Below are 27366 nucleotides of genomic sequence, written 5' to 3'. Positions count from 1 at the left end.
AACACTGATGTGGAGACACATTCAGAGCAAAGCTGTGTGCTCGTACGAATGAAGTCTTAAGAAGAGTCATGAAGCCCAAACTTAACTTCCTTACAGTCTGAGTCTGTGGAAGTTCTACAGTTGAAGTTCACATGAACACGAACGCCATTACAGAATTCCTCAATGCATCTAGTGCGAACTGGAGATGGGCATTTCAAGTAAAAATACATTTCGATATTCGTTTGGAACGATTTGATTATTAACCATCACTGTTTTTCTTCTCTTTTATGTTGTTTAATGGCAGTTGGCAAACAGATTTTTCAAGCAATACTGTAACCTTCTGGTGGGAGTAATGTAATACAACTAGGTGCTGGTACAAACAGGGGAAATAAGGGAGGACGATTGACAAATATACTAATCGATTTTTTTTTTTTTTAATATTCTATGGACTATATGAATATTCAAAAATCAAGATCCATCCCCGGTCCGAAAACACAGTTATCGATTGAAAAGAAAGAAATGATATGAGAAATGAGAACTTGGCCTCAAGGCTGTTGTCTAACACATCACCTGAACGCCGTCCACAAATGTCTTTTTGTTTTATTTGGTCACAAAATGGTTTTAAGCAAACTCACAGCCTGACATTTGAGGGTCGACACATCAGCGCATCTCATCATGAATCACCTCGCTGTGTCCCAGATCTTCATCCTCTCTTCACCCCTGTCTGAACTCGCGCATCAGTAGCGAGAGTATATTTGTGGTTGTTTTATTTTTAAGGCTGTCAAGATGTCGAATTAAAGCCGGCACACAATGTGTATGTAAATGCAATGCAAAGTGTTTCCTGATTGAGCCGCGGGACAAAGTGGAACGCCGCATAGATTGTCCGGGCAGAAAACAGATGAACAGTATTGGTTTTTCCATTGTAGACAAGATGGCAGACGGGCCTTTGGAAAAAGTAGTGCTCATTACACACAGAGTGATTAAACGGGTTTGAACTGACTGGAGTGGTGTTAAAAGGACTGATGGCATTTAGTCTGCGGCTGACAGTTTGCTTTTAAAATGAGACAACGTGACATTTCAACAAAGAAACTACGAGATCTTCCTCTAACAAACGAGATGTTGAATTCAGAAGCAGTAAAAACCCTTTTGCCTAATTCAGAACGCTCGGGGTTCTGCAGCTATATGTGGTCTGACCAATAGTTAGTGGTGGCTAATATTAAAGGGATAATTTGTCTTTTTGTGGGGTTGTATGAGGTGTCCATCGAGAGGGTTTTACTTGCAGTAGATGGGGGTGGACATGTCCTCAAGTTTGGAGATGGAGGCAGCGGTACTGCCATGGAAGCAAATCAATATAATACACATTAAAAAAAAAAGCCAATCTTAATATAAGGTACACTGTTTTTAGAATATTTTCACTGCTTTGCAGTCAGACAACTCTTTCAGTTGGGGAACTGAAGCCATTATGTCTCTCTCTTCAAAGCCACCAGGCTCCTTTGACGAAGCCAGGAATTTTACTTTGCAGAACGCAGAAGTTGCTACCGCTCCTTTGATTGATTGGTTTGTTTGTGCGACTTTATTGTTTTAAATCTTTAACGAGTTAAAACACCCCGATTGTGTTTGGATTAAAGAAGCTTAGATAAAGAGTTGCATCCAAATACCCAAATCTGAATCTCTTCTCATCAGGGCACTTCCAGATCAAAATGGTTTAATAAGGTTCAAAAGAGAATCAAAAGTCACAGCTTTTGAACACATACAAATTTACAACAAAGCATTTTTCAAAGTTGGTGAATTATTAAACACAGTAACAGAACATTTTACAGACAACAGCACCCGGCAGGAGGAGGTTTAGTTTCCTTGCTTACTTTCCAAAGTACTGAATGTGCCTATTACTCCCAAAGCAAAAGTGATTTAACACTCAGTCAGGTCATTGTGAGCTGTTAAGCCTTTTCTCCGTCACTATAGAAAGGATGCAGGTCCAAGGACAGAGACCTGAGAACTCCACTTAACTGTGACGATGGACATCAGCACAATTGTCTTAATTAAGGGATTTTTTTTTTTTTCTTGGGGAAAAAACCCCCTCTAAATATGTAATTTTAATGTACAAAGATGAGTTTAATCAATGCCAGGAGAGACTATAGAACACTAAAGTCACACAATGACAGAAGTAAACTAACTTCTCAAAGCAGCAGCAGAACTGCAGTTCATGTGTTGTGCAAATGTAAAATTGCTGCTTTTGTCAAAGGAGTCTGGTGACTTTGAAGAGACCATAGATGGATGTAACAATGAAAATAATCAAAATGAATATATTTGTTCAGTCTTCATCAAACTTTAAAGCCTACGTCTGAGCATCGTGTCCCACACGAACATACTCTTTGCCCCTTCTTTGTGGTTTGTTGGGATTTGGTCACTCTACGTACACTTGAAGTGATCTTTGATTTTTTTTTTTTAAAGCTGAAATACGTTTTGTTGTCCACAGCTTAGCTTAGTGTAACAAGTGTGACTGAGTCAGTTTGCCAACTTTGTGACTCTTCTCTACTCTTCAGGATGTTTAGTGTAAAAGCACATTTAACCCTTAGCTAGCAGAGTAGGAGGCGTGTGGCTTTCAGCTGGCAAGCATTTTTTTTTTAGACTTCCAAAGTTTCAATTATTAATTTCATCCTAATCTTCCTCCTCACACCAGGGAAGAACTTGTATGTGGAGGTTTTCCTCTTCACCCCTTCATTTAAATCCCTCTGGTAACTAACATATTCTGTTTCATAGTGAACTATGTCACATTACTGAGGCTAGAGAAGCTCCGACTTCTGTTTCACTGTGACTTTAAAGGATCCAAATGTCAAAAAGTCACAAATCTTTAAAGTCACATATTTTGAGATTTACATGAGCTATCACCGCCCGATGTTCACCGAGAACAGGAGGCAAATATTCGGTCCAAAAGTCTCCCAACAAACATGAGTCACTGTGTAGAGAAAGCTCGAAGCAAAAAGCGTTGACCTATTTATCAAAGACGACTGCAGAAGTAGTATGACCCAGTAACAAATCACTCTTCGCAACACAAATTTCACCTTTTCTTCTCTCGCGTTGTGGTTTTATTTTTTTTTTCTCGTCCTACCCCAGCTGTCAGAAGAGTTGCTTTGAGTGCTTGTCTCCTCCAAAATGTTTTCCTGCACTCTCAACTCTTCCCTGGGGTCATAAGAGGCAAACTACTTATTCCTGTAAATTAATGATCGCGTTAAGAATCTGTTCCTCCCTCCCGCTCATGTCATGTTGATTATTCTGACAAAAAACACGTGTACAACCAAGTCAGCACACCGCGCGGAGTGAGGACTGGAAAGTTTGTGGGTTGTGTTTGACTGCAGTAAAAGATGATGCACACCGACTTTCACGTACGATCGTTCTGTTGACAGACTCACTCGGCCTTCTCGCCTCATTCTCCAGCACTGAAGTCTTGTTCTTTACCATCTCGCAGACCATCGCACAGACACGCGGAGATGTTCGTATTTCGTCGTGGTGATGACAGATGCCATGAAATGCACTCTGTCCTTTATCGCTCCCCCCACCGGCACTTAAGACTCCCTTTGTGTGTCGTGCTTCACACAAACAGACACTCAGAGATGCACGTTTATACACAAAAACACACACCGCATAATCTACAAACTATAGTTCATGGTCATGAACACTCACAATAGGACATCAGCGCAAACAGCAGGCAGATGCTATAGACATATGTGCGAGTGTGTGTGGGGGAGAATGAATCTCATGTCATCGGAAGCCTTCAAAATGAATCTCATCTGAATGTTTTGCATCTTTTCGCTGCATAATTATCACTTCTGGGAGCTAAAACTCAGCTAACCAGCTAGACGAGCTGGAATGTCCAAATATCAGAATTGTTATAAAACAGGAAATGCTCAATTATCAGGATCAGTTATTTCAGCCTATAAAATCAATGTGTAATTGTTTTCAAGTAGATTTTAATCTTAAGGCAGTTTACTGAAGGTAGACTAAAATTAAAAGGTTTTAAAAGGGTTTTTTTGACACCGATTTAGAAACTAAAAATTAATCCAAATAAAAGAAGTAGAATGAAATGGATTAAAGCTGTCATTATAATTTTTGGGGAACCAGAAGTGACCATATTTGGACGAGCTGGTTAGAAACGAGCGGTGAATCTGACCCGTTGTGACTGAGACCCAAAGACAGTACGCCCCGTCCACTTATAGCGGAAACCACAAGCCTGTCAATCAAACCAAACACACCTCTAATTATGCTGCTTTTTGATGCCTTATTTCTAATTCATGATTTGTGAGAATTGTTTTCATAAGGATCACCAGAACTCTGATCAGAAGTACTGAATTTAGATAGTGACACCATGAAGACTTGTGGAAGAAATTTAGCTTTTTATAGTCAACCCGTAGTGGCCCTTTCAGCGGCCTGTTTTAATTGCACTTAATGACACTTTTGCAAGGGCTTCGCTTTTCAGACCCGGAAGTTGCATCCACTTTTACAGTATATACAGTCTAACAAACACTCAAACTCAGACATTCAGTAAAAGAATTAAGACTTTCTACCGTGAACGACCAAACTTAACTATAACTTCTAACTATGTTTTCCTGCTGTAGGTGTTTAAATTTCCTCATTAGTTTGTAAAATGTGCATAAATTTGTATCTCTATGGAAAATGGCAAAGAATGGGATAAAAAAAAATGTCGGTACTTATTGTTTGATTGTTTGTGTTTAGAGTAAAAAAGAAAATAGGCATCGTCGTCTGTGTCCATACAAACATATCGTTACACTTTTACTAATTACTAATTGATTGTTGTAGTGGCACCTCGCAAAGTAGGTCAGACTGTTTCACAGACGTCCGATTTATGCCATCGCCCAGACTGACGTCTTTCATGCAGCAAAGTCAATCAATCAGCTGAAGTATTTCATGTACGAGTAATGAAGTAAGCCAGTCTGTGTTTATAGTTCAGGCTGGAAAATAGCCACAAAAAACACCAAATGCCACTTTTACATGTTCTTTTTTGTGTAGAGATTAAGGAAAGCCCGGTGATTAGAGCAACACTAGCTGTTTTGGTTAAGATGAGCTAAATGTTGGGTCATAACCACTTCTGGGTGTGTGAAAAAATTAAATTAGGGGAAAAAAGTATTTTATAGTATAAAGAATTTCTGATAATGCACTTTTATTTCAAAGAACATGTTTTCAATGGCCTGGCAGGTGTGCAGTAGCCGTTTGCATTGGCATGACAACCAAAAGTAACATCGTCACATCAGCAGTTAGCTCTCATTCCTGCATTTGTAAACAGGTTTAGGATTTGATAAATCTGCCCTTTAGTTTTACACAGTTTAATATAGTCTTTAAACTTGATGAGCGTGACATGTTTGAAAAACAGATGCGATTTTTTTTTTTTTTAAGATAATCTTTTATTTAATGGGGATTTTTAGCTCAAGTTGGTTTGTTTTTTTCCCCCTGTTTTTGGTGTGTATTTCATGTTTTTAACGGTGCATGAAGGCATTGTGCGTTACTGCACTATTTTACTGTAAAATGGCTTAAAGATGTAAAAAATGTGGGTCAAGACTGAATGACTAAGGGAAATATGGGTCCTGAGGCGAGACCATCTAAGAGCCTCTCATCTAGATCCAAAGCATGCAGATATGAGCAGTGTATCGGTCTTCCCATCAAACTTTTGACTCTAGAGTTTCATTGAATTCACAGTTACATGTAAATGAGGGGTATTTTCACAGGTACTTTCTATAAAAATGAGAAGGATTTTCTCACTCTTTCCCCCCGGTCACACCTAGTGTTCCTAATTTACACACCTCAGTTGTGACGGCTTGTTTCCACCCTCCTGCATCATTTAAACAGATGAAACAGGAAGCCTTGCCGCTGTACACCTTCATCGTTCCCACCGAGAGAGAAAGGATCTTGCATAACTCATTAAGCAGCGTTCCTGCCCTCTTGTTCTGCACTTAAAAGATCCAGACGCCAAAAATGTACTCGGTGGTGCTAAATGGAGAAATTAATATGTGCAACTGTGCTGGAGTTTTAACATCCACAACCCCAAACCAGAACCTCTCCTAATTCCCTCCGTTAGTGTTTTATGTATTGGCTTTCACACACACAGACAGACACACACAGTTACTTAGTCCATTACACAACCGCTGAATTCTTGTATCCTAAAAGAGGTTTTGGCCAAGCACTCATTAATGTTTGTATTTCTACATCGGTCAATGTGAACGCATGGCAGACATCGGAATGACGCTCCACCACTTTTTTTTTTCTCCAAGTGAGGAAATATAAAAATATTTCCTAATCCAGTTGGTCCAGAAAGTGACCATATTTGGAGGTACGGTCAATCTGACTCAATTTGATTGGAAACCTGACAATATTATGTCCTGCCCACTGATAGCAGAAACCTGACTGCACCACAGGCCTGTCAATCAAACAGACAGGCCCACAAAAACACAGCATTTTGAGGCTTATCTTCTAATTAATGACGGGATTATTTTCAGATGGACTGGCTGAAAATTAATAAGGAGTGACTTTAGCTAACGACACCAAAATGTCAAGTGGAACAGCCACTGAAAACATCAGAATTATCTTGTTGAATTTATTAAATTAAAGCAATGGAAATATCAGCCCAGTATCACAGTAATGTAATGTCTGCTCAGGAACATGCCTGTGACACGCACTTCAACAAAAAGCATTACACCCCGTGGAGTAGAGCTACTTTATATGCTCGCCCACAAAACTATACGACATTGACCTCTTTTTGTAGTTTATCATAGTTACAGAAACCAAAAACACTGGAGAGGAAGAAACAGGGACAACTGGGACAAAGGATGTGAAGAAAAGTGACATGAAATATAAACATCCCCAGAGGACAACTGGTTATTTTACCACCAGTGTCCACAGTAAAATAATGTATGAAGAGCAGCCAGAACCAGAGCTGTGATCTGTTGGTCATTTACTGCTCTGACAGCCTCACGAGGAAAACAAAGATGAAGGCGATCGTAATCGTGATTATGATGAGGACATTACAAAAACTAACTTTTTCCTCATAATCCACTAATCTGGCACATGCTGAGGGGTCAGCACCACTGTGCACACACAGACACACACCTACACACACACACAATGTATATCACAATATGGGGAACATCTCAGAAGCTAATCAGCTTAAACTACAGCACACTGATTACTGTGTGTGTGTGTGTGTGTGTGTGTGTGTGTGTGTGTGTGTGTGTGTGTGTGTGTGTGTGTGTGTGTGTGTGTGTGTGTGTGTGTGTGCAGTGACTAAGGTAGAGGATCAGAGTTGTACGTGTAAATGTTGTTACCGTATAGACTAACTCTTGACATTTCTCCACCCCTCTGGCTTCAGCATAATTTTCAAATTTATTCCACCAGAACATCCTGCCATCCTCTCTCGCTCTCTCTCTCTCTCTCTGTGTGCCTCTTTCATGTAGCCTATAAATGTGTGTGTGTGTGTGTGTGTGTGTGTGTGTGTGTGTGTGTGTGTGTGTGTGTGTGTGTGTGTGTGTGTGTGTGTGTGTGTGTGCGTGCGTGTGTATTAGTATTCACAGGCTGTGCTGTGTATACATCTTAACATGTATCTGTGCACCGACAGTCACAGATGTGATGAAATCTTCTGTCTTTGATGCTGTGCTTTTTTTTACTGTGACACACTGTCTACTTATGCGCACACATGCACAGACTTGATTTGCGCACGATAAATCAGATTGCCGAGTTCATCAATATGCTTTACTGTTTCATTCAGCCAAAAGATCTGTCAATAAGCACACCAACAAACACAACCACACCTGATGATGTTAAAACGCTAAATACCACCAATTTTGTTCCTTTCCTCCAAATGACCTTATAGAGCATGTTGTTTGTGTGTGTGTGTGTGTGTGTGTGTGTGTGTGTGTGTGTGTGTGTGTGTGTGTGTGTGTGTGTGTGTGTGTGAGAACTTTCGTGAGTGCTGCATGTGTGTCCATCCATCCCAGGGGCTCACATCAAGTGCACTAGCTGCATCAGTGGACTTCATTAATGCTAATAGCCAGGGCTTTACTCTCTTACTCCCAGTTTGTTCCATTGTTCATTAACCTCAGCTCATTTAGCGTCGGGCGGGCTGGCCGTCAGGGACGGGACCACTGTCGCACCCAAAGTCACCAGCCTCAAGGTAAAAGGGCGACACTTTTTAACTCGCGTTAATCCAGCCGTCATGTGATCTTTCTACACGCCCTGGTATCACGCTAATGCCTGTAGTGAACCGTCAGTCCACTAGAGGATACTGTGTCAAAGTCACGTCTTGCATCGCCGGAAAAGTACATGCGTGTGTATAATCAAGGTCAAAGAAGGAGGTCATGTGACAAAGTACAAAAAGTGACGAGGTCTGTGTAGGGAGCAAAGACTGTATATAAAAGTGGACGTAACTCTAAAAAGGTTCTGGCTCCATATACTCCCATTCAACTTCTCATGAAATGCGAAGTCATATAAGTCATTATGGTGTCATTCGCTCAAGTCACTCATTTGAATCCATCTGAAAAAAATTCCCATTATTGATTAGATATTAGGCCTCAAACAAAGTTTTGTTTGTTTGACGGCGGTCGTTGAACAGAACAAACACAGGACTTTAACGCAGCAGAACGGTGTTAGAGTTTGTAAGAAAGCACAAGTCACTGTGGATTTCCTTTAAGTCATGCAGGTAAATTATTGATGTATCATAATGTATTTATTATGGTTATAGGATGTAAATAACGTTACATCAAATTACTTTTTTGAATTCAAACAATGATCTTTTCCGAACCAAGTGTCAAAATTGCAACCATCCTACATTTAACCCAAACCATCATTTTTGGAGCCTAAACTGAGGGCATCTTACTTATCACACCTTATCAAGACAAAACGTGACACTGACACGATATCCTCCACAGGGCACTGATGGGTTTAATACATGGTTATGTATGATACTGGGTAGTTCGACCACACACATTCCTCCCTTTGAGCTTTCTGTGACATTGCTTGGAGGTCAGCTTTGTTTTTGTCAAAGGCCAAGTGAAACTCTTCCACCTTGTGTCCCCTCATACCTTCTGTGCCTTTGGGGTTAGGACAACAATCCCAAACCACATCATCAGACCAGTGAAGCTTTTTTGATGAAGAAAAATAAGTAGATCTTAAAAACACAAAGAACGACAAAGGCCAACATGTGCACTCATCTTCACATGCAGGACGGAAAAATACCTAATCAGTGTTTTATACGATAATACAAAGTGATCCATGATCGTCAATCGTATCGGTAAATCAGCCAAACATTTTCACTGGACTGTAAACACACTGTTTAAATTGATTCTCATGGTACAACTGGTATTATGAGGTTTGCTTTGCTGTGCGCTGGTGCTGCCAGCATGTGGTCTTTTGCAAGTGCAAAATTAGAGAAAAGCTGGAGGCCAAAAGAAGGAGAAACTGCACTAAATGAGTGAAATCTCTGATGTCCCTGTATAATCGTCAGCTTAATGACAGCCCAGCAGCTTTTCGGCGGCCCGTTGCTTCGGTTTGGTGCGTCATACCCCTGAGGCCGCGACATCATCCAGCGAGCGCTCCGTTTGGTCACCAAATACACGCAAGCTCACATCCCTAGTGAATTACTTTTTAAGAGTGAGCCTAGTATTTCTATTTCCTTGCGATTGTGACAATGAAAGATAGACCAGCTACGGCTGTGATAACCGACATGATTACTGAATTTGGCATCTGAAAAGGTTTAAATTCTGTAAACTGGACTGTCTGGATTATATTTTATGACTCGCCATTACACGAAGCAACACCCTCCACCAATGCAGCCCCTTGTTTTGTGCTGTTGTACTGTTGTTTTGGCTCCGTTCAAGGCATCTTTAAATGAAGAGCTCGTTGGATGAACTGAACAGTGTCTTTGCAATATAGCCTTACCGGTCAGGCCAAGCCAGCGACCACTACAAACCCCCAAAGGCAGAGATCCGCTACGTTGGTTTATGAATATCAACCACTAAAATTTGAATTGAAAAGATAAAGGCCTTAAGGCAACGCATGCATTATAACCTGATTTTTAGGTCCTGTCTTTTAGAGGGGTCCTGTGTTTTGATACCTTTTATTATTTCAGTTTATTTTGGTCTTTTTCCCCTAAAACAAACATGTGCATGATCAAATTACAACAAATCCGCTGGCACACAACGAATTTTAGGCAGAAAGGAACCAACAGCATACTGTTGGGGTTGTGGATATTGGTCTGGAGGCATGTTATAATGAAGCTGCCACATGTGTTGTGTTGTGTGCACTGTACGCTAAGGGTACATGAAGGTGACAGGGTGTTTACAGACCGCACAGAGTGGAAGGTACTGGAGAAAAGTGTCAGGCCCCACAGCATATATCTGCTTCATGGTCCAAAGCCTGCATTTCTTTTTTTAAATGTATTCAGTCTGTTTATAGAAACTGGTCACATCACCTTTGAAACACTGGGGTTGGGGTAAAGGCTGATAAAAGCTATCATTAACTGTAGGTCTGGAAGCCCACGCTGGACTCTGGATTCAAAATGTTGTGTGACACTTTCTACAAGTGTGTTGCTCTCACTTTTATCGAGATACTGACTTTTTTTTGTCTGTCTCTTTTCAGAACAATACCATCTGAATAACTCTGCTTACGGGCCGTTCGGACAAGGGCTTCCACACCCGCATAGCAACCACAGCACAGCGGGACTAAACAAATATACCTCCCTCAAAGCTGTCGGTAAGTCGGACACACACACACACACACACACACACCAACACACACATAAAATGACGCTGACACTAACTGACACAGTAACCTTTCCAGTAAAGTACGATGGAAGTACAGGAGCTGTCAACTGATGAGGGTCTCTTCTGCCTCTTGGCAAACAGAGAGCTGATCTACAACACCGTGCTTCCTCGTCCTACAGACTAGTGGAGGGAAGTGTTATTTTTCATGTCGGAGTTATTGTACTGAAAGCGTTCTTTGTTGTAATTATTGTCAAAACTATGATTTCATTAAAGCTAATGTTGCTGCGCAGAAATATTTTAGTCTAACCAGACAGCACAGGTCATTGCCAAGGACGGAGCTCTAAAATACATGTATTTCATGTTGCACAGCTCCCAGACAGGAAGAAACTATTGGGGCAGACATGATGGAATCTATGTGACCACTGAACGTACCCTCCTTTGTCCCTGATTTTAAAAACTAGGACATTTTTATTTGATTTCTATATGTTTGGGTATTTCTAAGAGTAAATAAAGCATATAGTTTTCACCTTTACAAGAAATGTTTAGGCAGCTAAGTTGTACACAAATATCCCAAGAAGTATTAGTTGAAGCATCTTTATATTGGCTTATTTCAGTGATGTTTAAGAGATTAGCCTGAACCCACTCTTTTTGCTACCTGTAAAATATGTGGACTACTGTAGTGCCCTCAAAAATTCACACAATGGAATGAAAACTGGGTTAGTGACGGCACAAGATGATTATGATTCATAGTTGTCCCAAACTCCAAAGTACTACTCTGTTAAAGCTGGCTGGGCAGCGTCATTGGGCAACAATTTAATGGTAACCTTTCAGCATAATGTATTTCAGGAGATCTTCTGCACTTCCTCTTGGCCTTTAGAACATCTGGTCTGAAACGGAGACTTTAGACCAATTGTGGGTCATTTCGGAGAGAGGGCGTTTCTATTGGCTGTTTTACGAATGCAATTCTTCAAACGTTAAGACTGATTTAATGGAGGGAAACCTGGAGAAAAAGTTGAAATGTCGGTAGCAACTCGCAGACATTCAATCCCCCAGTTCCACTCTCCTACCTCCGAGGGGCACAGAGAGTGACCAGCGCAAAGGCCAGGACCATGTGTCATTGGACAGGGACCCCACACTGGCTTTCACCCTCACACCAAAGTAAAGTTTGTCAACCCTTAGAGTAGACCTCTGGGAGTGCATCGCTAAGGAGGAGGTGGCGAGGGACACAGAATCGTCTGGTCAAGAGCAAGGCCCAGACTTGGGGTGTTATTGACCGCAACGTCTGTCTTGCCCTGCCCGCCACAGCCTCCGCCAAGGGAGGTTTGCAGGTGCAACAAAAGGCCCGGGCAACGGTGGACATCGTGAATACCCCACCGCACTGATTACCAATAAACCTTTGAGTGAACTGAAGTGCAACACAGGACCAAAACATTATTTGCAGAATCACAAATGAACACAAATCTGATTATTTCCTAATAAACAACTTTCCTGAATTGACCCATGTAATCACTTTTAGCTTTCTAATGTTCAGTCACTGCACTTTCATGATGCATGCAGATGTGATTTCGTAAGAGATTTGTGACGTTAACCGCAAAACTACTACAGCCATGAAAGGAGGCCGTAGGGCTTTTACCAGGTGACGGTACAGAACGTTTCATGTCGGCAAAAGTCACACACACGTGTTGTTGTCCTTGAATGGGAGGTGTGACAGTGTACAGAACTACATCCAACCCCCAGGCACCCCATTACAACCAAACTAACCTCTACCGGTCAGCCAAAGGCAAAACTGCTTGTCAAGGTAGATTTTATATTTGTAACTATGATTATCTTTCCAATTGTAGATGGCAGTTTACAATGATAACAAGACTCAGGCTTCATTGCATGTTTCATGCAACCATCAATTCTCTTGGGTCAAATGACAAATGGAACATTTTAGGTTCATTTTAGGATACTTAGGTTTTTCTACTGTAACTTGGAACTTTAAGAAATAGTAGTGAGGTAAAGACAAGGCTAGTTTGCAGGTATTAAACGAGTTAAAGCTTGATATGCTAATATTTCCAGCTGAAGTTGGAGCTGATGAACACTTTAGCTCTCTTTTACTTGAAAAAAGATGTGACTCTTCAATCTCACTGAGGCTCTATGACGTAACTGCATAGTGTGCAAACATCCCTTACAGAAAAAACACAAGTTTCCAATGTTTTCCACACGTGATCACATGTATGACACATGTTTACCACATGTCACAACATATGATAGCATGAGGAAAGTATGTGGAAAGGTTTTCACATGGGCTTCACACATTACACCATGAAAATGTTCCAAAACCATGTTACCGTTTAGCAAAATACATGTTTCACATGTGCACGATCACATGTGTAAGTGATCACATAAAAAAAAAAAATAAAAAAAAAAATAAAAAGATTTTCAGACAAAAAAATGATGAAGGCACACTCAGAGACTAGTTACGTTCATGTAGCCAGGAAGCTAGCGGCAATGACCTCACAGTTTGGTTTATTTAAATAACTCTGTGACATTCATGCTTGCCTATGACACACACACACACACACACACACACACACACACACACACACACACACACAGGAACAGTCCAGACTTTGGGCGAGGGTATTTATAAACCCTCACTGCTGCGTCCCCTCACCCTGACACACATACCTTTACCTCCATCATCTCCATTGCACTCTTCGGTTCTTTCTCCCTTCGTTCTCTGCCTTGCCGTGTCTTATACAGAAGAGGAATAACTACTAGTATTCATTGACCTTGAGGGCATAAGCCAAATGGAAATACTTAAATCAACAGCTTTCCCCTTTGATCTTCTTCAAGCCCTCCGTCTCATCCTGACCTTCCTTCTCTCTCGCTATACATTATCTCTCCAATCATTTTAAATTATATTTTCTGAATGTTCTGAACAAGAAAGTTGAATTTACCTTGTAGTAGGGGAATGCATTTCTGATGTCTCACACCAACCTTCCTAATAAGCACTGGTTTTCTGCTCTTATTTTGACAGTCAGCTTGCTTTCTATACTATCATATCATGGCAGTCTTTCCGTTAACATTTCGATTTTTACCTTTACTCAACCTTCACTTGGTTGTTTCTTTTCCTCTAATCAGCCACCATCAACTATTGGTCCTATATTGTACACATAAATCAAGCAAAAGTGTTTCCATTTGTAAGGAGAGCAAAGTGTTGCATAAAAGTTGCTCCCTTTTAAAAAGTCTCGAAAACATCATTTTGAGGACAGAAAGAAGGTGACGTCGCCGACAGGTCGGAGCCAGGAGGTTCGAAGATAAAAGCGTCGTGGATTAAGTGTGACTCAGTCATCAGTGTTCTCAACACGACAGATTGTGTCTCCGACTCTCGGTTTGTACATTGACAGTTCATTTTGCTTCTGGATGTGACTCACAACTGCATCAGACTGTGACAAATTGGAAATGACTCAAAAATATAAACAAGTTTAAGCAGGCCAAATATAGCATGCGTTTGCTCTACTGGCCTAATTGTTAAAGGAGAACTCTGATTTCTTCCAAATTACAGTGGTGCAATGTAGCAGCTTTAGCAGCAAAGTAAAAAAAAATACTCAAGTACAAATTTGAAGTATTTACACTTGAGTAAGAGTACTTTCATTTCATGCCACTTTATATTTCCACTCCACCACACCTCAAGGGAACATACTGTACTTTTTCCTTTTCTACATTTGTCTTTGAAACTAGATCCCAACTTGTAGTAGAATGAAAAGGATCCAATAACGTCTGAATACTTTGTGCTATATATGACCTTTGTCTCACAACCTATCTCTTGTCTACTTTGCAGCGGACAGTGCGTCCCGTAGCTACTACAAGAGCTTCCCGCTCATGGACTTCTCCCAATACCAGCCTGTAGCACCTCCTGCCTTCCAGCCAATACCCGTGCAGCCCAAAGAGAAGTCGTACATCCACCAGCCGCTGCCAGCACACCATGACATCCACGCCCCCCTCTCCATCTCCATCCCCTCCAGCCACCTCGAGCACTCGCGGCTCCCTAAGACCAGCACGCAACCATTTCTGTCCAGCTCGGCCTTCAAAGCCTGGGAGCCGACCGGCCGCCACGTCCACAGGCAGGCCTCCGCCCCGGGGCGCACTTCCACCTCTATGCACAACTCCAACCGGAGACACTGCTACTCGACCCGGAGGCAGCGGAGCATAGAGAACATGCCGGACCTCTTTAATCAGTCTAATCAGACCTACGTAGGGATGTATGGAGGAGCGGAGCAGGAGCAGCATGTTCAGGGGCAGCATGTCCAGGGGCAACATGTCCAGGGGCAACATGTCCAGGGGCAACATGTCCAGGGGCAACATGTCCAGGGGCATGGGCAGCATGTCCAGGGGCAGCATGTCCAGGGGCCACACACATCCCAGCCGACCTATTACCATCACACCAGGCAGAAGAGCTACTCCACCCACAGCACGACTGAGGTGACCGTCTGAGGACCTCAGAGCGCGGCCTGCCACCATGTTCACAAACAGCTTTGGCGTTAGATTAATGCCAGAGTTTGGGATAGTTTGCCCAACATGAGAGGGAATAAATGAGGTTCAGATGAAAAAGTTGAAACAGTGAGATTCTAACATGGAAGCAGAACCACAACTCTTACAGTTTAATGGACTCAGCTAGTATTATTAGACCCCAGCAAAGGTCTGGTACACAAACAGATTACCTAAAGGATATCATGGTTTTCAAAAAAGTTTCAATGGAAGATGGAGGACAGAACAAAAAAATCTGATTCAGACCAACTCTTGATTTAGTCTGCAGTAATTTCTTACATTTGATTTTGAGTCAGATTTGGAAGGATTAAACAGCAGGTTTGTGTTAGCCAAGTAAATCTGGTTAAGTAGAGCAGAGTACATGTTACTGCAGAGTAACAACCACGTTATGGTCAGCTTGTTGAAAACATTCCACAAAGAGGTTTTGCTGGAACCGAAGCAAAACTGGAGCCGGCTGGCCATAAACTGACCAACACTGTCAGTCCAAAGAGACATTCAGCGCTAGCATGCAGCTACTTTAATGTAAATGTAGTTTGTAACCTTTTCTGTGGTTCACCTACAGGAGTTCGACCTCAGGAACCTTTTACTTATATTTGGAGGAACACTGAAAATGTTTCATATTTGTTGAGAACCATGTCTTTCTACACCTGCCCACTCCTCTTTCTCTTTATAGAAACAGATCAACATTTTTAAAGCTGGGCTCAGACTACACGATTTATTTATATTTCACGAAGGCAACTACGTCAAGTTAGGCAATCAAAGGGACATAAATTCTGGCCCTGTGTTTGTCGGGAGACTGGCAACACAACATTTACGATCCGGACCAGTTATCGTTCACGTTTGTGCATGAGTTCTTGCGCCGTCGGGCAGGACGGTCAAGAGGCTGTCAATAATGGTTATTAATCACCAGGTGCTGAAGTGCCTGTAATATTTCTCGTCAAAATGTTTCCTTTGTCATGGTGCTCTCTCGAGGAAATGTCAAAGAGGCACAGGTATTTGATGCTACAGCTCAGTGAACCGTTCTTCTCTTTGATTGTTCCACCTGACAGCAACATGTGCAACATCCCACTTTCTCTTTGCCATGTTTACAAAGCACACCAGAGAGCTCGCTGTCATCCTAATGGTCGTCGTCAAGGAACGCGACGTAGGATAAGTCAAACTCGGCAGGTACAAATTCAGACATGCAAGACTTTTTGTCGGGGTGTCGTGTGGTGTCCCAGACGGCGCATCACTGTTCTTCAGTTATGTCGCACTATAAAACCCGTTTGTTCTTCCCGACGTTCATATTCGAGCCCGATACCAGAAATTTGTCGACAATGGCCGATTAAAATCGGGTTGAATTCATGTAGTCTGAGCCCGGCTTAAGAGATATAATTATTTGCTTTCTTGCTGTCTCTCAGCAACCTTAAATCCGTACTGTAAATCCGTTGCTACATGCAACAATGACGTGTACCTTAGCAAAATTATTAGAAATTCAATAAGAATGAAAAATTTAAGATAAAGTCTAATTTGGTAGCCAAAAATCACCAACCAAGGACAAACATATTTAGAAATTCTGTGTCAGGTTATACTCCAGTTTGAGTTTATCTTTCAGATACACTGGGTATTTTATACTAAATGATGTATATATGTATGTATATATATGTATGTATGTATATGTGTGTGTGTATCTGTATATATGTGTATATGTGTATATACACCATTTAGTATAATCACAGCTCATCTCAACGTAACAGTTCAGGTACTTTCCAGGTTCCAGAAGCCTCTCTGGGCTTTACGTGGTCACGTTCCCTCCTGTTCTTTTTTTAAAAAGACTTCCATTACTTCTCATCTCTGTCTACCTCCATGCACAGCTGTTTTCTCCTCACTTCCTTTATCTCTCACCAATTTCTTTTTTTTTTCCACAACGAAGCGCTTTGCATTCTTTGCCATCAGGCCAAGCATACAGGGACAGCATCCCCGGGGTCACATTAGCTCGACTGTGAGGACAATGCCACCATCATGTCAGCTCCCATCAGCCTCCATCCCCAACCAGAAAGAGAGGGAGAGGAGGGAGGAGAGGGACGGCGCAACAGCCGGAGGCTGTGACTCTTTAGAAAAGGAGAGAAAGGGAGAAGAGAAAGGAGAAAAAAGAGGAAAAACAAACGGACATTGCTGCGCGTTTTCCTTCCTTAGGGGAAGGAAAGGGAAGGAGTCAGTGTGGATCTGGGTCTCTCACTATTGAACTGTCTGAGTCTTAACTCTGAGTGTGTGGGTGCCTCTATGTAATTTCGAACCCACGGGCCCCATCGCAGGGGAATTCGCTGAGGCATTTCCAGGCCCGGAGCGTTACACATTTCTCATTTCATCTCAGAAGCCCGGACAGCAAAGGACACCGTGCAGAGCTGTTGTTATGAACGCACAACAGTTGATCCTTTCACTGGAGATGTTGGTGAAGGTTTATGGCTGAAATACCCTCAGGAACCGCACGACGAACTGAACTGTGATCGCACACGTGTCCAGAAATGCCTCCAGAAGTTTAGGTGATAATATTTGTGCTGAAAGGAACTTTTGTATCCTGTTAAGTGTGAAGAGCTTTTGTAGCAGCGCAATTAAAAATCGAGCTAAAAGATTGGTGAAGGTGAATCTGAGCCCAGAACAAACACATGTTAATGGCCAAACTAAACCATACAACACAGTTGTTAACCCTCCTGTTATTGAACAGCAATAATGTTCTCAGGTCAAACTGACCCGGTGCATATTTAACCATTTGAAAGTAGTTCATATATGTGTGTATTTTCTCCATAAACATTATCTTTTCACAATTAATACCAATTTAATCCATATTTAGTGTAATTAAGTTTTTCGCCCCTGACAAATTATGATTTACATTCAGTCATTTTCCATTTAAAAAAAAAAAAAAAAAAATTCTTTATATTTGCAAAACATATTCTCACCTTTTTAAATTGGTTAAGACATTCAAAGTCACGTTTCAGCTAGCTGACAAATTGAAGTCCAATATTTACGCTCCTTTTATCTGTTTTTTCCCAGCTCATTAGCTGCTAAATGCTCCACAATGTTCACCAGAGAGAATCTAACTTTTATTTGTCTGTTGTTTGTTGCCAGACTGGTAGTTTTTCTCTGAAACCAGCTGCCTGACACAACCAGCTGAAAGACACTAAAAGGGCTCCGTAGAGCTAAGAGACGTATATTATACTATACTTTTAATCACTGCAACAAAAAAAAAACGTTTCACATTATACAAGCCGTTTGATAGTTTGGTCTTTGATTAAAAAATGATTACAGCAGCTTAAAAAACTTACACAAAGCTGATAATGTTTTAAATAAGTTACAATTTCTCCCTACAGTTATCACTGCAGCAGCTTTAAAGTCCACATTTTTTACATAATAGCTTGTAAAGATTAATGTTATCATTTCAAACTTTAGCCATAAATGTTGTCGATATCTAAGAAGTAAAGCCAGATGAAGAATTTAAGCTCTTTTCATGACCTTGAAGGCATAAAAGTATTTTAAAGTGCATACCTGCAGCACTTTTCCTACTTTTCTATTCTTTTCTTGGAGAAGTGGACCCCCTCCCTGCATTATTGTAGAGCTCCCTGAGTAGAGCAATTAACTAAAATTAGCAGTAATATAAAAATATTGTTTAATATACTGTTTAAAATTTGCTCTAAACCTCCTGAATGTTTATTTGAGCAAAATGCAGAATTATAAAATTCCCTCCTATCGTCAAAATCTAAAACTTTCTGTTGTTTCCAAGTTTGCATTCCAGATGACGTACTTCTCTTGGTACTCTCATAAATAGTACTCGAACATGTTAGTTCACTGACTTGTGTAGTACTTGAATTATGACAAGGTAGTGTTTTCTCAAATTGCTCATTGCTGTTCTGCACTTACTGAAAAATAATTTGAATGGATCACCCGCCAACACGCCAACATATCTGCCAGCTTTAAATAGTTTACCAAGAAATGAATGCGTTTTAGTGCCCTGTTTAACACACAATAAACACACTGATTATTCTGTCACACAGCAGTATGGTGTTACTTAGTGTCCTGCAACAGCTGCAGCTTCCTCAGACATCACAATTCGAAAATACTTCCGGTCCGTGGTCCCTCCATCTCTGTTATGTAGGAAGATGGCGACCGTTGAGAGTGAAAAGTGTCCATTGTTTCACACTCAAATTTTGGCCTGTTTTGAGTACTTATAGTGCACTGCATGTTTCCATGCTTGACAATGTGAACGCACTTATGCACTCAAAACAGTGAGTGTAAAGTAGGTAAGTACGCCACAACAGCACACAAGCTGCGTCCAAATCTATTTTGTTCAAACCAAATACAACGAATGCAGTAAAAGTGAAGGTGAGATCGCACTCCAAGATTCACCGTCCTCAGAGATAAACTTCTCAGATACCCAACAAGTGTCACACTGGCCCTCACAAACTCCCCCGAGCCACACGTTGTACACCACCGTGTCCAATTGTAGCCAGCATGACCCTCAGACTCATTTACTCATTTATTCACACACTTGCACATCGTCTACCCAGCAGGTTTCAACCAGTCAGGACAGATGACATGTTAATAAGACGGTAAGAGCACTGTGACGGCTGCTGTTGGAGACACCAAACCGTTGTCTCACTGAACACCTCTCCTCTCCTGTCTTGTTCTCTCTGAACATGCACCATGTCTGTAATTACGCTCTCCTTACAAACGCAGCAAAGGATCCTGGGCCGGCACACTTTCCTCCTCATGCTTTGTGTTGTGGGAGTTTTAAGACAAAATGTTGAGATCTTGCTGTTTTACCGAGAGCTTTTTAGAAGCAATAGCGGTTTAGTTCTTTGCGATAAAGAATTGCTTCCGATGTTTTTGTTGTTATGAAGTCGTGCGTTTGTCTCCACCGCTGATCTTTGCATAAAACAAACCACTTTTCCATCTGTTCATGTGAAATCTTTGACATCTTGTGTGCATTATATTTTAATGTTTTTAGCAATTTTTTTGGTTTTATGTAGTGCGAACACCATCTGAAAACACTATATTTATAAATATTGTGTAAATATGTTGATTTAATGGACTTTCCTATATATTTTATTTAAATAAGGGCTGTATGAATAATGTAATTTTCATTTTAAGAGTTCTTATTGTACAGTAACTGCCGTCAGATTTTAAGAGAATAAATTATTTAGTGTGTATGAAACACTATACATAGAGAGACCTATCTTAGCTGGGTTGTGCAATAGAAGAAGGTTAAAGTATGACTGCTGTGCTGTGTCAACTTATGGCAATGGGCTTTTTAAATTAGTGACAAAACAGAGGCACAAGTTCATTACAGAGTCGGACAAAGCAGCAATAAAGCATACGGGATGTTTCCGAGGGTGGATCGGTAAGTTTTGAGACTGCTCATGTTGCTCATGTTCAAAATTAGCACCCGAGGTATGTATGCTTTTGTGAGCAGTGGTCCGGTGTGTCTCAGATGTGTTACGCACTGGAAATTTGAGCAGAAAGCAAACATCGAAGTTTGTGACAAATTATTGGGGAACAGAAAGAAGCAGCAGGGAGCCAAGTCCACAGAGTCTGAGTGGTGGGGAGCGATGGTTGTTTTGTTGACGGTGTTGACAGTCTGACTCTGGGGAACAAATTCATGGTGCACAATTCCGTGAATGACGAAGAAAAAAAACACCTGATGCACCTTTTTTCGGTTTTGGACAGTGACGTTCCCTCACTCTGAAATGTGAATGTCCTTCGAAATACCTCTCCACGCTCGTCGATTCATTGGTTTAAGCTTCCTTCAGCATTGTAAGGGTCTCCGTTGCCGATTTCCAGAGTTTTACACAAAGTTGTTGTGTGTCCTCCGGTCACGTCCACTGAGAAAGTGAATGTTCGCCTCACGTTACTCGAGTCCGCCCACTCAAGTTCAATATTTTGAACTCGCATGGAAGCAAATTTATGTCTTTTTGCGTTGCACGAATTCTCAGACATTCGCGACTTGCACTGATTTTGTATGTGATCGCTCCGCGGGAGTAATTCGCTTGGCGTTTGGTCTGAACATGGCTTTACACTTTAATCGTTAGAGTTATACCTTCCTCTTTCTCCGTGCACGTCACGGTGCTGCGTATCGTTCACGTGCAACAGCAGCTCTTTATGAAATTATTGATCCTCCCTCGTCAATCCTTGATAAGGTTTCTGCTATGTAATAACACAATACTGACTAGTAGTGGTGGGTAAAAAAACTAGTTTTCTAGGGAAGTAGTTGTTAACATATTTAAAGCTGAGAAGCAGACTAGACAACAGAAATTGCTTCTTTGCACCAAAGGAAAGTTGACTTTGCCTCAATGAACCACTGCAGGTTGACAAAATATATACGACAGCAGAACTATGATAAATGTATAAATACAAATATGATCTAAAGTGTATTGGTGTGAAATACAGTATGTAGCAAAACTGTGTATATACTGTATGTATTGGTACTTCTCGCTACAAAAAAAGAAAAACAGCTAATTTATACCCAAAATGTTCTAGAGATGTTCTTTACAAGAGATTCTTAGTAAATGAAGCCACTTTTGCGAATAAAATAATAAAAGATTGTAAAATGAATATAAGGCTTTGGTTGGACTTGTTTTCATATCAAAGGGATGTTGGACCTTTAATTCTTCCAGGCGAACAACTCCAACACACAGCAGGCTCTTTCACCGGGTTTCATAAAGAGCAGACAAAACTCTTCGCAGCCCAAAACTGAACTCAGATCAACTTACTTTCACCAGACAAACATTGTAATTAGTTTCATTGTTTAAAATGATGTTATAGTTTGAGAAAGCTATTTTCAGTGAGGGGGAGAAACAGCTGCTATTATTACTGGCTATACTGGAGATATAATGCTGCTTTACTGTCGAGCACAGAGCTGCTCCTCAACAAAGTGTGACAGTAGTTACAGTCCATTTGGAATATTTCCCCTGCTGGGATATGAAGCTGCTCCAATCACAACCACGACCCAATAATTTTACCATTTATTTTGGATTTATTCAAGATTTACTTTTGCCATAAACTAGCTGACTCCACTGGACTGATCCTGTAGTGCCACCTTGTGGCTGTTCTTGATACCACATGAACCCAAAGCACTAGTAGTTGTCCTGAGATCTTAATCTACCAACTGCAACTCTTATTTTCTTCTCAATAGAGAACATTAATAAACACTTTTGGAATATATTTTCCTACTCAAACATGAAAACAGCAAGCCAAAAGAAAACTCACAGAATAATATTAATAAAGGATATTTTAATGTTTAGAGTCAAGTTTCAAACGTCACACATAAAGTGCAGAGTGTAGGTTTTAGCACTTTTAAGAACATTTTCAGTAATGATAATTAAAAAATGTTTTAAACAATATGCAAACCACTGCAGGTCATAGTTTTTTATGCCTTTTACCAAAAGGTTTAGGTTTAAAAATTTAACTAATTCAGTTAAAATGATATAAATGAAACAAAGATCATAGAACTTCAAACTTAAGCAAACTGATAAGACTATTTAGGCCTTTATATGCAAAATTAAATACTTTAATATTTAATGACCTGCAGATACTCTTTAAGTGTGATCAACCAGAACAAGACTAACAATAGATATGTTATTCAAAACAACAAGTGATCAGGATGTTTAACGCACTTCGGTTTTGACCTGAAATGAGAATAAACTCACTGAATAAAGATTAAGACACGGATGGCATCAACAATATGTTTATCCAGGCCACACAATAATAGAGGTACGTGGCTGTTGGCAGAACACCTGCAGTGCATATCATTTACTCTGCCTGGTTTAGTAAATACAAGCTATTCAAGTCCTTCAACATGTAGATGTAAACTGTTGATCTGTAACAATCTGTCTCTGTAAACTGAACAACGAGGCAAATCAAAGATGATCAAGCTGATTGGTCCTGTATTTTAAAAAATTAATTAAAAAAAAAAAAAGCACAATCCTGCTCTCTGTGGTCTTCAGTTCCTGAATGAAACCAGCAACAAAGAGGTTCAACAAAAAAAACTAAAACCTCAATTTAGATATTCTTAAAAACCCTAAATACAAAGACAGGCCGGCAGAGCAGTTTTTACTGACTCTGGACTTATTCTTGGAGTGCAGTGCTTTCTTAATGACCACAGGAATTAAAAAAAAAAAAAAAAAAAAAAAAAAAAAAAACTAAACATATTATGGCAAGTAAAGTAAATGATTGATTAAAACACCAAGGAAAATGATTCAGAAAGTTTTAACAACACCAGCTTGAGTGGTGAGCTAACAGCTATTGTTCAAAATAACCCTTTAACTCGCATTCAGAGGACCCTCAGCTCCGTGTGAAAGAAACTGGTCTGATGGGGTTTCTGATCACTCATGTTTGTATAAAATGCAATTTTATAGAAAACTTGGCCATACACAAAGGAACATGGGACTGATATTTGGTACTGGATTTAGATTTTTGCAAAACGTATGGTGAAAATTATATGTATGTATGTATGTATGTATGTATATATATATGTCAAACAGTAAATCTAAAACTATTAAACTAAGACATTAAACTCCACTCTCTGTCCCAAAGAGCTCTGAAATATCATTAAACCTGTGACAGAAAGGCCCATGTTTGGTGAGAGTGCGAGTCCAAAGTGTGATGGGATTAGTCCGGCTTGGTTTGCATACTGCTGCCAACGTAAGAACTGGTTATATACCAAGTGTATATCCTGCATATGTTTGGATAATTCAATTATTAAATGTTAACTTTTTAAGCGTCTAAAAATATTTCTCAATCAATTTCTAGACTGGTCATCTCGTTCTAAGACACTTCCTTTCAGGACTGTCATAATGAAGCACTAGGAGAGGATGACTGTACAGGAGTGAATCCACCACTGCTCTTTATAACTTAAGAGAAAATACTTTTTGAGGTGAACTCACTTCTGTTGTATACTGTTTTAAAAGCCTCTCAGGAGGTGAGAGGGCATAAGGATGAACTTAAAATATTTTAAAATGACAATTTAAAATATATGTTTAGAAAACATATAATAATTTGACTGAACTAGGGGAAGTAAACCGGATGAACAAAACCAAACTCTGAGTTGGATCTGACTGGCCCCAAATATTCCCTAAAAACCTCACATATGGAGAATTGGCTGAAACAGAGGAGTGTGTATTAATGATGGCTGCTTCGCTGTAAATGTGACTGGTAGCAGGGATCAACCTGTCACAGATGTTATCAAGTTTTTTCTTCTTTCCTAATTATGTGCAACTCTGTCTACTGCTGTCCAGTTATGTTGCTGCCTCCAGGATTTACCACGATGGAGTCCAACAAGGGACGGAGAGCCTGGCCAAACGGCCTGCGGAGGAAACACAGCAGACGGTACAGTTACACTGAAAACAAAAGGTCTAAAGAAAACTAAATACTGCATGTGAGCGAGGCAAGAGGGTTTGGGACAAATCAGTACAAGACCAAAGTCTTTTAATAGAGAATAAGACACACAGGGAAGAGACAAACAAACACATAAGTTAAAAAAGCAAATACTTCGTAATCACTTCAGTACTGTTGCAACTTGTTCCGATTACTATCAATATTTTCACTGTCACCTCCTGGTGGAGGTTTAAGTGTAATACACCTGTCAGTCCACTAGAGGATAACGTGTCAGTGTCACGTTTTGCCTCATGAAAAGTACACACACATAAGACTGGCATTGAAGAAGGAAATCGTGATGGAGGTCATGTGACAAAGTACAAAAAGAGCACCAACGCCCAAACACAGGACTTAAAGTCAGACGACCGGTGTTCAAGTCACAAGATTTTGCTGCGTAAACCTAAGAAACTTTACCTTTCACACCGAGGTGAAGCAAAAACGGGACAGTGGCACGGTATTGCCTTGTGGACTGATGAAAGTACTACGCGATATCCGGTTGAAGTATGACCAAACAAAGTGAAAATACACCATCACACAAGACAAGACATCATCAGCCTGGGAGGTTCAGGACATCCTGGGTTTTATTTGGGGTGGATTTTGAAGACTTTTATTTTCCTATCCGTCTTTGTTTTTTTTTTACTGGCTGCTTACAGGTCAATGTAGCATTTTCCAGCCTGAACCTACTTTTCAGAACTTAATGTGATATTTGGCAAACACAGTATATTTGAGTGCATATATTATACTGTATGCACAGAATTTGATTTATAATGTACGCATACAGTGTGTAGTATATACACACTATACTGTATAACGACATTTAATTTCAACTCTTTTCTTCAACTTAAGACTCATTGTTGTCAGAAATTATCGATGCAATGTTTATATTTTTGTGACAACCGTATGAGCAAAGAGATGTTTCAACTACAAATATAGAGAAGGGGACAATGAGACACTTATCAAACTGAGAGGACTCACGTGGACAGAACTTCAGAGGGAAGGTCTGTGATGTACGCCGGGATCTTTTGGCCCGTGAGGAACTCAGCCACCTCATTGCTGAAGGTGTTGCAGTTGTGCTCAAACAAGTTGTAATTGTCACCTCTGTTGCACCGAGAGAGCGAAGAGGGGAGCGGGGATGAAGAGTTGCATTCAGAGGAGAGACAGAGGGGCCGCACAGGGTGGAGAAGGGTGAGTGAGAAGCAGGGAAAGATAAGATAGAGACATTTTGACTGCGAGATAACAAAAAGGACAGAGGATTGAGACATAAGGTGACGTTCACTTCTTTGCCTTCTGTCTCCTTCCTCCCTCACTTACATCTCTTCTGTAAATTGAAGCTAATGTAGAAAAAAAAATCCAAGATAGTTTTATAAGATATCAGTTTTAATATAAAATAACACTAATTATTACCCACAATTAAAGTCTATTCACGTGTAATCATACTGTATCGTCTTTAAAGAGTGTAAAAGAGCAGTAACTTTGTTGCCGTGCAATTATCGTGATTTAATTTCTTTAATTTTGTCATTCCTAATTTAATAATCCACTGACAGGTGAGGATGAATCATGTAACAGTGATGTAGAAGACAAATAATAGGAAGTTAATATTTTAGTGGCCAAGTGACCCTTTACCCACTTACCTGACTTCCTTGGCGTCTGATAAGCTCTTACCTGTATGTGGACTCGGCCAGTGAAGTTAGATACTCCATAAATATCTCTGCAGGCACCTGAGTGAAGCCCATGTCCACGACAGACAAAGGCTCACCCATGGAGGTACTACCCTAAGACATATTCACACCTTAGCGGACTCCAAACACTGACAAAAGTTTTTACCATCCATTAATGTGTAATGTTTACGTGGTGCATGTTTGAGGTGAAAGGATGGAGCTGGTGCTTACAGGTGAACAGTTGTTGATGCCCTCTCCAACAAAGAAGTACTCCTTACCGTGGACCACAATAGCAGTGTGCCTGTAAAACACCAGTTAACAGGATTAGAGACAACATGTCTCCAAAGTAGTCTTATTTAAATGCACACTCACCATATCCCATCCAGCTGTTTCCCTGTGAACACAAAGGATTTAAATTAGGATTAATTTATTTCATCCTCTGTATGTTTTAACAGGGCAAGTAGTCGGAGCCCTGGTTTTACCGCCCTCTCCTGGTTTCCCTCGCGGGCAAGGGCGCACTGACTGCGGGCTTTCATAGAGCCGAGTTCCGGGTAGCTCGTCAGAAACTCACCGAGCATGAGAGGACTCATCTGGCGGGCCATGCCTCTGGACAGGTCGTAGATGTACAGTTTCACCGGGTAACAGCCAGTTTGATCCATGAAGACAAAAAAAAAAAAGTATTCCTCAAAATGACAACGCAATTAACTAACCTCGGAAAAGTTACCAGACTCACATTCACCGACAGCTGGCCGACCGGCTCGCTAGTTTACCGGTAGCTACTGTACAGCAAACAAAAGTTTAAAAATAAATAAATTAAAAAGCTGATAGTGGAACTATTCAAAATGTAAACATCGTCTAAAGGCTATTTAAAATGAAAAGTAGTAACTAGTAATGTAGCCCGAGGTTGCCGGGTGCTGACAGCCGGTGCTGTGAAACAGGTCTGACTAAATAATAACAGGACTGGGAAAAAAAATAATAAGTTCTTCAGCATGCTGACTCTTCTTCCGGTGTTATTCAAACAAGCC

The 27366-nt window shown here is 40.6% G+C and overlaps 2 protein-coding genes across 2 annotated transcripts in view; one reads left to right on the top strand and one right to left on the bottom strand.

The window, feature by feature from the left end:
• The window catches only part of shisa8b (shisa family member 8b), a 33750-nt gene extending 16884 nt beyond the window's left edge, over positions 1–16866 (top strand). Inside the window, exons 4-5 of the mRNA XM_069155358.1 lie at positions 10618–10731; positions 14572–16866. Coding sequence (XP_069011459.1) covers positions 10618–10731; positions 14572–15224 — 767 coding nt within the window. The 3' untranslated portion in view covers positions 15225–16866. The remainder of the gene's footprint in view (positions 1–10617; positions 10732–14571) is intronic.
• Positions 16867–22529: 5663 nt separating this feature from the next.
• Positions 22530–27335, bottom strand: desi1b (desumoylating isopeptidase 1b). Its single transcript, XM_069156083.1, has 6 exons — positions 26913–27335; positions 26714–26735; positions 26573–26642; positions 26346–26455; positions 25659–25781; positions 22530–24612 (listed from the first exon to the last, which is right to left on the bottom strand). Exons 1-6 carry the CDS (start codon positions 26998–27000, stop codon positions 24531–24533), a joined length of 495 nt encoding a protein of 164 aa, XP_069012184.1. The 5' UTR covers positions 27001–27335; the 3' UTR covers positions 22530–24530.
• Between the last annotated feature and the right edge of the window lie 31 nt (positions 27336–27366).

This window comes from Embiotoca jacksoni, unplaced genomic scaffold (assembly GCF_022577435.1).
Source record: "Embiotoca jacksoni isolate LCO1_2020_lvr unplaced genomic scaffold, fEmbJac1.0.p SCAF_20, whole genome shotgun sequence".
Classification (NCBI taxonomy): domain Eukaryota; kingdom Metazoa; phylum Chordata; class Actinopteri; family Embiotocidae; genus Embiotoca; species Embiotoca jacksoni.
The sequence above is the reverse complement of the archived record's forward strand: the minus strand, read 5'-3'. Positions and strand labels throughout refer to the sequence as shown.